This window comes from Neoarius graeffei, chromosome 26 (assembly GCF_027579695.1).
Source record: "Neoarius graeffei isolate fNeoGra1 chromosome 26, fNeoGra1.pri, whole genome shotgun sequence".
NCBI lineage: Eukaryota > Metazoa > Chordata > Actinopteri > Siluriformes > Ariidae > Neoarius > Neoarius graeffei.
In genome coordinates, this window is record NC_083594.1 from 37,243,501 (window position 1) to 37,257,214 (window position 13,714).

General features: G+C 45.4%; 1 protein-coding gene across 1 annotated transcript in view; it reads right to left on the bottom strand.

The window, feature by feature from the left end:
- Window positions 1–13,471, bottom strand: part of cntn2 (contactin 2) — a 194,174-nt gene extending 180,703 nt beyond the window's left edge. The window contains exons 1-5 of the mRNA XM_060910961.1: window positions 13,444–13,471; window positions 12,536–12,710; window positions 12,240–12,415; window positions 7,429–7,524; window positions 7,122–7,334 (exon numbers count right to left, since the gene is read on the bottom strand). Coding sequence (XP_060766944.1) covers window positions 7,122–7,334; window positions 7,429–7,524; window positions 12,240–12,415; window positions 12,536–12,710; window positions 13,444–13,471 — 688 coding nt within the window. The remainder of the gene's footprint in view (window positions 1–7,121; window positions 7,335–7,428; window positions 7,525–12,239; window positions 12,416–12,535; window positions 12,711–13,443) is intronic.
- Window positions 13,472–13,714: the final 243 nt, after the last annotated feature.

Here is a 13,714-nt window from a genome sequence, read left to right on the forward strand (position 1 = left end):
GAGAAAAGAAAACAACAACAAAAAATACTAAACAAGCTAATTACACAGATCTCTAGTGGAATAATCATTAGTGAACTAAAATAAGGCTGGTCATAGCCAAGCAAGGATCTACAGTCAGCACCAGAATTACTGGCAACCTAGAGGAAAATAATAAAAAAGCTATTGCAATTATTATAATTTTCACTTTCAATTTTTACTAGGCTTTCACTCAACTAATAGAAAAAAATTACTTTTATTTGAACAATAAAATATTTTGAAAGGAGTATTGTATTTTTTTAGTCAGAAATGAATCTGTGAAAAATTACCGACAACCCTAAAGAATAATTAAAATACAATAAGTGTCAGGTATGAGGTACGTGGATGTATGTGCAGAAGTGATTTATTTACACAGGTGAAAACTCACACAGGCAAATGGTCCTACGGCAGGCTAAATCCATAACGCAAAATAAGCAAAGGCTTGAGCGAGGCGCAAACAGGATATCAGAGGCAAAGTGAGAACAAGAACAACGAACAGGTACAGGAATCAGGAAACCAGGAAATCAGAAACACGGGAAGAAAGGCTTGGTAATGCGTACTGGCATAGTTAAATTTTGCAGTGATACTGCATCTGAACAGTCCTTAAATAGGTGCACATATAGCTCCTTAATTAAGTTCAGGTGTGCATCATTAATGGTGCTCATGCTAGAGTCTGCTCAACGCATGCGTAGTCCGGAATGCGCCAGAGATTTATTCAGGTGCATGCGCCACAGCGCACAGGACTGACAATAAATATAAATTGTCATTCTTATTATTTTCCCCAGAAATTCCATTCTTATCTAAACTTCAATGTGGCAGTGGGGGCGTGGCCGAGCGTCAGTCTGTGAATGGAGGACGGAGTCAAGGAAGGTAAGCGGTCGTATCGCTACACCTGTTGTCAATTAACGTGTGTTTGTGTGTCTCCTCCAGTGACTGCGCCCTATAAAAGGAGAGTGAGAAGGGGAGGTCAGCACCAAGGGCTTGATAGTAGCCTGTGTGTGTGTGCGCGTGCAAGAGAGAGTTTGAGTTGTGTGCTGAAAAGCAACAATAAAGAAAATAATTAAGATGCAAACAACTGCCTGCCGTGCTTCTGTGCTCCACCCACATCAGGGTCTCGCTACAGTGGTGCCGAAACTCAGGACGAGTGCAGAAGGGAACAGCCTCATGGAGTCCTCTCCATTCAAGGACCTGATCCATGCCCTCGCCACAGCCCAGCAGAACCAGCACCAAGCGCTGGTCGCCCTCCAAAAGGAGCAAGGACAACGGTTCGAAGCCTTGGTGCTGGCCCAACAGGAAGACCACCAGACGTTCTGGCACCTGCTCATGTCAGCGGGGTCCACGACCGCCACCGGAGCAGACCCTCCCCACCTCACCCTAACAAAGATGGGTCTGCGTGATGATCCGGAAGCCTTCCTCGCGCTCTTCAAGCAAGCAGCGGAGGCATGGGGTTGGCCGGTCAACAAGCGCACAGTGTGCCTCCTGCCCGTGCTGATGGGCGAGGCGCAGCTGGCTGCGCTGCAGCTCCCCGCCGACAGCCGGCTCGTGTACACGGACCTCCGACGAGCCATCCTCCAGCGTGTCGGCCACTCCCCAGAGCAACAACAACAGCGCTTCCGCTCGCTGTGCTTGGAGGAGGTCGGCCGACCATTCTTGCTCGGGCAACAACTCCGGGATGCTTGCTGGCCGGCAGTGGCTGAGGGCAGATGACCACGATGCCGAGGGAGTGATCGACCTGGTGACACTGGAGCAATTTGTCGCGCGACTTCTGGAAGGAACGGTGGAGTGGGTCCAGTGTCATCACCTGGCGTCACTGAACCAAGCTATCGAGCTGGCAGAGAACCACATGGCGGCAGTTCCGACAGCAGGAAGGCATGTCTCCTCTTCTCTTCTCGCTCTCTGCTTCCCGTCCTCGCCCCATTAACCCATTGCAGAGGCAGGGGCCGGCTCCCCCCCCCAGCCAGCCCGGCGCACCCACGGTGTCCTCCCGTTTTCCTTTTCCTTGTCTGTGTCTCCTCCCCCCAGGTGAGTGATGTCCGTAACACTGGTGCAGAGGGAGAGCCTTGGCGGGTGTGCTGGTGCTGCGGGGAGCCGGGACATCTCCAACATCAGTGCTCTGCGATGGAGGTGGGCGCAGTGGTCCGGGTCCCCAACATGCCAGAAACCGCCCTCAATCGGGCCGGAGCGTATCATATACTGGTAAGTGTCCAAGGGGATATGTACCAGGCCTTGGTGGATTCCGGCTGTAACCAGACCTCAATCTACCAAAGCCTGGTGCAAGGTGAGGCATTAGAGAGAGCACGAGTGGTGAAGGTGTTGTGTGTGCATGGGGATGTTCACAACTACCTTTTAGTGTCCGTCCACATTCTATTTCTAGGGGAAAAGCATAGTGTAAAGGTGGCGGTTAACCCTCGTCTCACCCACTCGCTGATTTTGGGGACTGATTGGCTGGGTTTTAAGGAGTTAATGATGCACCTAGTAAGGAGTGGATCCTGCAGTAATCCGTTTGGGGAAAGCCCTGGAGTAGCATTGGTGGGAGAAGCTGTCACAGAGCCGTCTATGTCAGCACCGTGTCAGGGCGATACACGGAGTGAGGAACACCCTGCCCCTCCTCCCTCTCTTGGGGATTCCCTTGGGGATTTCCCGTTAGAGCAGTCATGAGACAGAACTCTGCGGCATGCATTTGACCAAGTGAGAGTAATCAATGGCCAAATTCTCCAGCCAAATGCGACACTGGCCTTCCCCTACTTTGCTAGTGTTAAGGATAGGTTATACCGAGTGACGCAGGACACTCAAACTGGTGAAAAGATAGCACAGTTATTAATTCCAAAGAGCTGCCGGGAAATCATTTTCCAGGCAGCTCACTTTAATCCCATGGCCGGACACTTAGGGCAGGATAAAACACTAGCCCGAATAATGGCTCAGTTCTATTGGCCAGGGATTCACGAGGATGTCCGTTGGTGGTGTGCGGCGTGCCGCAAATCCCAATTAGTAAATCCCGCGGGCACTCCAAAAGCGCCTTTGCGCCCTCTCCCCTTAATCGAGACCCTTTTCGAAAGAATTGGGATGGATCTCGTCAGGCCATTAGATCGGTCAGCATGGGGATATCGCTTTATTTTAGTTCTGGTGAACTATGCAACATGATACCCAGAAGCAGTGCCTCTCTGCAATATCTCAGCACGCAGTATTGCAGAAGCGCTCTTCCCCTTTATCTCCTGGGTCAGGATTCCAAAGGAAATCCTGACCGACCAAGGCACTACATTCATGTCACGCACACTGCGTGAGCTGTATGGGTTACTGGGGATTAAGCCTATCCGCACCAGCGTCTGTCACCCACAAACAGATGGCTTAGTGAAACGTTTTAATCGAATTCTCAAAAATATAATTCAGAAGTTCGTAAGCGAAGATGCACATAATTGGGATAAGTGGCTCGAGCCTCTGTTATTTGCAGTACGAGAGGTCCCGCAAGCCTCCACAGGTTTTTCACCATTTGAATCATTATATGGGCATAAGCCGCATGGCATTTTGGACGTGCTACGTGAAAATTAGGAGGAGGGACCTTCACCTAGTAAGAACAAAATTCAATACGTTCTTGACCTGCACACCAAACTCCACACACTCACGCACTTAACCCAGGAGAATTTGCGGCAGGCGCAAGAACGTCAAGTCCAACTGTACAACAGGGGACGCACCTTAGGGAGTTCAGACCAGGAGACAAAGTGCTCGTATTACTGCCCATGTCGAGCTCCAAATTGATCGCCAAGTGGCAAGGCCCCTTCGAGGTAACACGGCAAGTCAGGGACGTCAACTATGAGGTGAGGTGAACAGACAGGGGTGGGGCATTGCAAATTTACCACCTCAATCTATTAAAACATTGGAATGATGAGGTTCCCGTGGGGTTGGTGTCAGTAATCCCGGAGAAGGCGGAACTGGGGCCAGAGGTTCAAAAAAGAAAATTGACATCGCCCCACCACTCCAGTCCCCTGTGGAGACCACCTCTCCCCGGCCCAACTCACGGAGGTAGCCCAGTTGCAGAAAGAATTTTCCGACATGTTTTCGCACCTGCCCGGCCACACCCACTCATAGAACACCACATTGAGATGCCCCCGGGGGTGGTAGTGCACAGCCGCCCTTACCGCCTGCCCGAACACAAAAAAAAGGTGGTCCGGGATGAACTCGAGGCCATGCTCGAAATGGGCATAATCAAGGAGTCCCACAGTGACTGGAGCAGCCCAGTGGTCCTGGTCCCCAAGACTGATCGGTCGGTCCAGTTCTGTGTGGACTATAGGAAAATCAATGCAGTGTCTAAATTTGACGTGTACCCAATGCCTCGCATTGACAAGCTGCTTGATCGATTAGGCACTGCTCGTTTTTATTCGTCACTGGATTTAACGAAGGGATATTGGCAGATCCCCTTGACTCCTCTGTCCTGAGAGAAAACGGCCTTTTCCACACCATTTGGCTTACACCAATTCATCATACTTCCTTCTGGGTTGTTTGGGGCGCCCGCTACGTTCCAGTGGCTTATGGACAGGGTCCTCTGCCCCCACACCACCTATGCAGCCGTGTATCTTGATGATATTATCATCTACAGCAGTGACTGGCCATGGCACCTCAGACACCTTAAGGCCGTCCTAAAGTCGCTAAGGTGGGTGAGTCTCAGCTGCCAAAGAAGTGTGCAATTGGGTGGGTGGAAGTACGGTATCTGGGTTTCCACTTAGGCCATGGGCAGGTGTGTCCCCAAATTAATAAGACGGGAGTGATTGCGACCTGCCCGAGGCTCAAGACCAAAAAGGGGGGTGAGACAGTTCCTGGGGCTGGCTGGCTACTATCGTAGGTTCATACCAAATTATTCTTTTGCCACCAGCCCGCTGACTGATCTCACTGAAAAGGGAGCACCAGATCCGGTCCAGTGGACGAAGCAATGCCAACAGGCTTTCTCTAGGGTAAAGGCTGCATTGTGTGAGGGGGCCACTGTTATACTCCCCTGACTTTTCTCTCCCCTTTATTTTACAGACAGATGCATCGGACAGAGGACTGGGGGCCGTTCTGTCTCAGAAGGTGGAGGGGGAGGAGCGTCCTGTGCTGTACCTTAGCCAGAAGCTGACAATGCGGGAAGGCAGGTACAGCACGACAGAGAAAGAATGCCTTGCCATCAAGTGGGCGGTCCTCGCCCTCCGGTACTACCTACTAGGATGCCCTTTCACCCTCTGTTTGGACCACGAGCCCCTCCAGTGGCTCCACCACATGAAGGATGCCAATGCGCAGATCACCTGTTGGTATCTTGCCCTCCAGCCATTTAAATTCGAGGTGGTCCACAGGCCGGGGGCGCAGATGGTGGTGGCGGACTTTCTGTCCCCTTGGGGGGGGAGTCCACTGCAGGCCGGACGGCTCCCCGGCCTGAGTCGGGTGGTGAGGGTATGTGGCAGTGAGGGCGTGGCCGAGCGGCAGTCTGTGAATGGAGGGCGGAGTCAAGGAAGGTGAGTGGTCGTATCACTACACGTGTTGTCAATTAACGTGTTTGTGTGTCTCCTCCAGTGACCGCACCCTATAAAAAAAAGAGTGAGAAGGGAGGTCGGCGCTGAGGGCTTGATAGTAGCCTGTGTGTGTGCGCGCGCGTGCGAGAGAGTTTGAGTTGTGTGCTGAAAAGCAACAATAAAGAAAATAATTAAGACGCAAACAACTGCTTACCATGCTTCTGTGCTCCACTCACATCAGAGTCTCGCTACATTCAACCTTCAACTTCAAAGTTAAACTTTTTTTGCCATGCGTAACACCAGTATGTTTGGTGAAAAAATATGACCGCACAGAAGGGAAAGCAACTGAAGTGGGTCTAGGGGTCATGCAATACTGTTTGTGAGAAATCTGATAATAAAAAAAAAAAAACTCAAGAAAAATGATGCTATTTCTATGTTTGAAGAAATATTGTGTTAAACATTAAACACAAATAGATCATGGAACAACTAGCATATAAACAACATGAACATACGGGTTTTGTTTTTGTTTTGTGTTTTTTAAGAAATTGGGTTTCAAACTTAACAGTCACTACGTTTACATGCACATAGAGAGAATCGAATTTCTGCCGTTGCTCGACTGAAATCGAAGTTCAAAATGCCATTTATACACCTTAATTCGGCTGAAATTGAACCAAACTTGATTTCTCGGAATCGAGCTACACGACCTAGTTTATGCGATTTCTGCCGAGCTACTTTGTGCATGTATACCCTATCGAGCTAGTTGTCGAGCTACTTCCGGAAGTGACGAGTGACGAGACCACAAGCGGGAAACACAACAGCCTCGGTCGGCATGACAACGAATCATGACAACGGCATGAATCTTTTCTTTTTGTGGCATTGTTTGCACTGTTAAAATTTAGCTCACTTACTGTATCACCAAATACATCTGTTGCATAGCTGTGAATTGTGTACATAAACAAGTCATTGTATTTGTGTGTGTGTATATATATATATATATATATATATATATATATATATATATATATGTCCAACATCTGAAGAATGTCAATAAAAACAAAACATTTGAACTTTTTTTGTGTTTATTAAGACATAAGTTAAATTGTAAGCAAAAAATATATATATTTTTGTAAGCAAAAAATGGACTTTAGAAAAATATTATTGTGCAAAATAAGTTGTCTTACAAAACAGTGGTCTGCGCCGGACAGTTTGTAGCCATAGTCTGTTAGAGCAAGCCTAACAGCTTGAACACGGAACTGCTAGTGTTGCCAGATTGGGGGTTTTAAGTGCATTTTAGCAGATTTGAACATGTTTTGGGCTGGAAAACGTCAGCAGTATCTGGCAACACTATAGCTCTTCTTCATGACGACAACCGGAAGTGTACCAACACGATGGGGCGTGTAGCGCCACGTGTGGCTCAGGTGCACAATGCACCTTGCACAATAGCCCGATTTCACTTGTGCATGTAGGATTGGATTTCTCTGGCACCCCTGCTGGGACCCTTTGCTCGATTACCAACAGCAGCTCGATTTGGACGTGCATGTAAACGTAGCCAGTGAGGGAATAGTTTGGTTAGAGTATAATCTAATATCACAACAGTCACTTGTACTGTTAAAGAAGAGAAGTAGTGCTGACCATCAGGCTGCACTGTGAGCTGAATGGCTTTGCTGAATGTGCTCTTAGTGGTGATGTCCATGTTAATGGTGGTGAGGCAGAAGTAGTTGCCTGTGTCATTGGCTTTGGCATTAGCCAGATACAAGTTGCCTGTCACCTGGGACACAAACCACCTTCCCCCATCTGGCTGGACGAAGCTAGGGAAGTCATTCAGGATCCAACGGTAGGAGAGAGCTAGGGAGAAAGAAAAAGAGACAAAATACAATTTTCACTTAATTATCTTCACCTTTGAGAATGGCCAAATTCTTGTTTTATTTCTGCAGCTTACCTGGGTAGTGAGCTGGAGGCTGGCAAGCCAAATAAGTCCCAACTCCCTCATAAACAGTTTGAGGACTCCTTCTTTCTGAGGGGAAATCATGGAGATCTAAAAAAGACAGCAAACAAGTCTGAGCCAGCATTAGACTGCCAACTTGACTTAATGTTGCAGCAAGTAAAGTTTAATTAATGTTCTTGTATAATCCAGCAGCTCAAAATAATTCTATTTACATTTTTATTAAAACTGTAATAATAATAATAATAATAATAATAATAATAATAATATGTTTTCAGAAGTGTTTGGTTTCTATAATGAGGATAATTTTGCCGATTATCATTTTACTTATTTCTTTGCCAGTATCAGGGTGATCCATGTGTTCAAAATGACCACTCCTTTGACTCTTTTTAAAACAAGGGGTGATTTTATTCATGTTATTTTAAATCAAGTTCTTATTGACATATCATACAGAGATCTCCAAGGAGGTGAGTTATGTCTATTTCCTTGATTATTTTTATGTGGTTCATAAATTACTCATCTGTACCTATATTTAACAATTATTCACCAAAGGCAAAGAGAGGATCAGTGAATAATAACTGAGACAAAGTCAAGGTTATTATTCACCAATATTCACTGAGCCTCAGGTGGATAGTTCTTTTAGTATAAATACACAGGTGATTACTGAAAAAATTTTTAAAAATCATGTTTAAAAAATTATTTATTTCAAACTCCGAAGTGGCATGCAAATGTAACGCATGCAGGTTTGCAGCATGGGCGCATGCTTGCGGCTTGCGTGCAGGCTTGCTGCATGCATGCAGGCTTGTGTCATTTATTTATGCCGACTCAAATAAAATAATTTGTTTTGAAACAGACAAAATAAATCACAATTCCACCTACCTTTGATTAGTTTTAGAGCAAACTATGTACCGTAGCATCTTTAGTGCTTTTAGGAACAGGATTTTATTTCATAATTTGTAATTCTTCCTCACTTACGGTGACAAAGCGATTGGCCGCCATTTTGCTGAATCACTCGAGGTGATTATCAAAAAGTAATCTGAATTTCTCGAACAATCAGCGCACGCAATTTTCTATAATCACCTGCATTTTTATACTAATATTCAATAGTAATTATTTAATAATTGCAATAAAACAAATAGGAAAATTATGTAGTTATGAGATGGAGAAATTATTGTCTGGACACACAGATGGATCTGTGTAGTTTGTTGGTTTAAAATAATATATCTGGTTTGGGTGATTTAAATGGTGGTTTAAGTAATATTAAGTGAGTGTTTAAGTGGGTGTTGGTCACTTAAATGGCCACCGGATGGTATCATTCAGCAAGTCATTTGTCACTGTGGGGCAACTTCCATACCTGTCAAGTCTGTGGCACTTTTGTGCACTACTTCGCAGCAGGTCTGGAGGTCCAGAGAGACAATGTGATGGGGGCATGACATCGTTTGTCTCACCTTACTGTGCAAGACACTTCATTAGGAGAGGAGAATAGGAAAGCCCTGTGGCAATGGACTAAATGTGACAATAGCTGGCAAACTGCCATCACTACCAGTGGGAATATCTGAGCGAAACCTAAGTTTACATGTACCCACAGGGAATGATCGCTACCTAAATTTGATCAGTGAGCATGCACCTACCATGGCCTATCCTAATAAAGAAAAAGAAGCCTTCTATCATGAACTAGCTGATGTGGTAGACAGGGTACTTCAAGTAGAGAAGCTTCTGCTCCTGGGAGATTTCAGTGAAAGAGTAGGTAATGATCAGGTAACATATGAATGTACTATTGGGAAATTTGGCAAGGGAAATAGGAATGTCAATGGTGAAATTATGCTCAACTTTTGTACTCAGCATGAACTATGCATCACTAATACCGACTTCCACCAACCAGACAAGAATTACTTCACCTGGTGCCACCCAAGATCTAAACACTTACATCTTCTTGATTATGTTGTGATTCACAGATCCAACATGAAAGAGATTCTGTCAACAAACGTAATGCAAGGAGCTGAATATTCAACAGACCACTATATGGTCCGATCAAAGCTGAGACTCAGACTTATAGAGCAGCTTCCACAACAAATAAGAAATTAGACATAGGCAAGTTGAAGAATGATGAGACATAGCACAAACTCAAAATAGCTATTACAACTGCTCTACAGGAAAATATCCTTGATCAAGAAGACACAGGAAACATTGAGGACATGTGGCAATGGCTGAAAGATATTGTGTACACAACTGCAAGTGATATACTTGGACAGCAAAAGAAAAGTACACCAGACTGGTTTCAAGAACAGTCTGACTCTATCCAAGCATTGTTAGAAGAAAAACACAAAATTTATAAATCACATCTAAAAGAAACCTCAGAAGCATGAAAGCTTTCAATTATATTAAAGCAAAAGTGCAACAAGAAGTCAGAGCCATGAAAGACAGATGGTGGTGCAGGAAAGCTGACGAATTACAGGAGCTGGCAGACAGGAAGGACTACCATGGATTATTCACCGTACTGAAGACTCTCTATGGACCAAGAAACAATGTAGTGACACCAGTGGAAAGTGCTGATGGAAGTATACTCCACACAACTCTGGAAGACATAAAAAGAAGATGAAAGGAGCATTTCTTCAATCTCCTAAACCAGCAAGGGTCAGCTGATCCTGAGGCATGTTGGTGGCTTGAGAGGAGATCAACAAGAGAAGACCTGTGTGTACCCATCACATCAGATGAGCTTGAGAAAGCACTCAATGATACTAGATGTGGCAAAGCACCTGGACAAGATGGCATCCCAGCTGCCGTGTTGAAGCGAGGTGGCCCCAGCCTAACAGCTGCACTTTTAAAACTGTACAATGCATGCTGGGAGAACGTGTCTTCCCCAAGACTTTAAAGATGACCTAATTGTGACCATCTACAAAAAGAAAGGAGAAAGGAATGAATGTGGAAATCACTGTGGCATATCTCTGCTTTCCATTGCAGGCGAGATTCTGGCCAAGATAGTTCTAAACTGAATCAAAAACATCTCTGAAATTGTACTTCCAGAAAGTCAGTGCAGTTTCAGCATAGCAGATCTACTTCAGATATTATCTTTACCTGAGACAACTCCAAGAGAAAGCCCTCGAGCAATGTTAACCTCTGTATGTGGTCTCTATAGACTTCTCAATGGCCTTTGATACTGCTGACCGAGAGATGCTTTGGAAGGTATGAGAAGTGTATGGATGCCAGGAAAGACTGATACAGCTCATTAAGCTCTTCCATGAGAACATGTCTGGGAAGGTTTCGATCAGAGGAGACGTTAGTGAAGCTTTTCCTGTCATTTATGGTGTCAAACAGGGATGCGTTCTTTCCCCGACATTGTTTATACTCTACCTTACAGCAGTCCTATGCTATGGACACTAAGGAGTCTACATCAGGACTCTATCAGAAGGCAAACTCTTCAATCTTACCAGACTCAAGTCCTCAACCAAAACTCAGGAAATTTGCATGTGAGAACTGCTGCTACAAATGCAGACAACTCTGCATTTGGTGCAATAGATCTGGATGACATGCAGGAAATCGTTGATCACTTTGCCACAGCGGCAACCCTCTTTGGATTGAAAACCAATACCATAAAAACAGAACTCCTGAACCAACCCTCACCTGAGCTGCAAGCAATGTCAAACAATGTTGTTTTGGTCAGTGGAAGGCCTCTTAGGAGTTCTGAGAGTTTCGTCTACTTAGGCAGTGCAGTTACCAATACAAACTTGTCAGACTTGGAGGTAGACTGCTGGATTCAAGCTGCCACCAAAGTCTTCAGTGCATTACAAAAGCAACTATGGTCTCACCATGACATCAAGAAAACCACCAAGTTGAAAGTATACAATATGTCAGTCTTACCATCTCTGCTTTATGCCACCGAACGCATGATGCTCTACTGTAAACACTTCAAGAAACTGACCAGATTATAACTCCGACACCTGCATCAAATCCTCAAAATAAAATGGCAGGACAAGGTCCCAGATGTCGAAGTCCTCAGGTGAGCCAAAACAGTAAGTGTGGAAGCCCTTATCACAGCCTCCCAACTTCGTTGGGCTGGACACGTCTGGCGCATGCCTGACACACGACTACCCAAAGCTGTTTTCGATGGAGAATTGAGCTTAGGAAAGAGGAGACAAGGAGGAGAGAAACTGAGGTACAAAGACGTTTTGAAGTGGAACATGAAGAATGGCAGAGATATTGATCAGACATGGGAAAGGAATGCCTCAGATACAGCAACATGGTGAAGCATAGTTAAAAGCTCAGTGTCTGCAATTGAAGACAAGCGTCAAAGGGGGTATACAAGAGATCATGAAACCAGACATTCCATAGCAGCTCAACCAGGCCATTCATGCCACCGTTGAGGACGACTCTGTCACTCTGGTGCAGACCTCAGGGCCCATCTGCGTCTCTTCATATCCTAATGAAACAGTCATCATCGCTAGCGATGGACAGCCGATGATGATTGGGTTTGAGCTTTTTGTTTTAAAGAATTGTATTGGGATTGTATACAATTATATTGTATTAGAAAATCAATATATCAAATCCATTTCTAACTAATGGACAGAACTGTAGGATTAAGATTTCATAAGGGCTTTCATAATTTCATATGAGGCTAATACACTCTTAGAAAAGGGGGTTTTAAGGGTTCATTGGATAATTAAGGTGTTTTAGCTTCCAAAATCAGTCTACTTAAAGGTCTCTCAGATAGGGAAACAGTCTGTTTGTAGGGGTCTACATATACACTTTAAGGTTCCCTCAGAGAGACAACCACAGAACCCTTAAGGATAACAGGTCTGATCCAAACTCACAGCCAAATTTGAGGTTAGCTGCTCGGCTAATGATAGTGCCACAGCGGTTGATGGCAAGGCATTGGTATGAACCAGCATCATGGCTATGTTGGGGGTTATTGATCACCAGATTCCCTGCCACCAAAGTGTAGTGAGAGTCTTCTCCTATTACCACATCTGTCCCATTAACACGCCACCTGTGCAGAATCACAAACGAGAACATAAAGAAGGTTTAAGAAAAGACATTATTTCAATGGCAAATTAATCTGTTATTATGTGTTTAAGAAGGTGCTAGTAGTGAAAGAAAGCTGTGTTACATGTAGGATGCTGTAGGACTGGCTCTCGCCTGGCAATTCAGTGTCACTTTGCCCTCAGGCAGCCCTTCTGGAAAAATCAGACTGGATGGCTGCTCTTCAAACACTGGCCCACTGTCATGACCCGAAACACACACATCCCCACCTAATAATGAGACAAACATAAAGCAAAAGAAAACTGTTTCATCCATTTCTGACTTAATGACTGCTTACAGATTCACTGTGAGTGTTAAAAAAGTAAACTGCGTCCTGTTACAAGCCAGCCAGGAAAAGTCTAGGTCCTGATCCGGTCTTTTACTCCACTCCCTGGTTTTCTCTGAGCCTCCCCCGCACTGTGGCCAGCACACCTGTCTTTCATCAGCTCATCTATGGCTCTATATTATACCACTCAGAGATTCTGTCGACGTGGGATTGTCTTCGCCTCATGCTACATTATTTTGCCTGTCCCCCCCAGTTTTGTTCCAGACTCTGTTACTCTGCTACTTTGCTGTGCACTTTGGGATTACTTCACTCCCCCTTTTTGGATTACTTTTCCCGTTCACCTTTTGGGACTGCGAGTGCTTTTTTGCTGCCGCGAGAGCGCTCTGGACTCTTTACTTTTGTTTTGTGCTGTGAGCTCTTTTTTCCAGCTGCAGGGTTGCATTCAGGACTCAGTGAATTATTTCCCTGCTTCCGTGCTCATCTGGGACTTCTACTCTTCCTGTTTTGCGCTAGCTCCCATTTCCCTAATGTTCCATTCCAGATTTTTCCCTGGCTGCTGCTCTCCTCTTCCAGTGCCTCACGCTTCAAGGATTAAAGACATTTTCTACTCCATTTCTGTGTATGTGAGTCTGCTTTTGGGTCTAGTCAGCACCTATGGTCATTTGGCCCATGACAGAACAATCCCACCAAGAGGAATGGACCCAGCAGACTTAGAAACAGTCCGAGCAGAGTTTGCATGGGGAGAACATGCAAACTCCACACAGAAAGGCCCTTGCTGGCTGCTGGGTTCGAACCCAGAACCTTCTTGCTGTGAGGCGACCGTGCTAACCAAATTTATGCAGAAATATAGAAAATTCTAAAGGGTTCACAAACTTTCAAGCACCACTGTGCGTCTTCGCTACACTAAATCTACACTATACACTGTAAGTATAAATGTTTGTGTGCATTAAGCCTTGAGATGGACTGGCATCCCATCCAAGA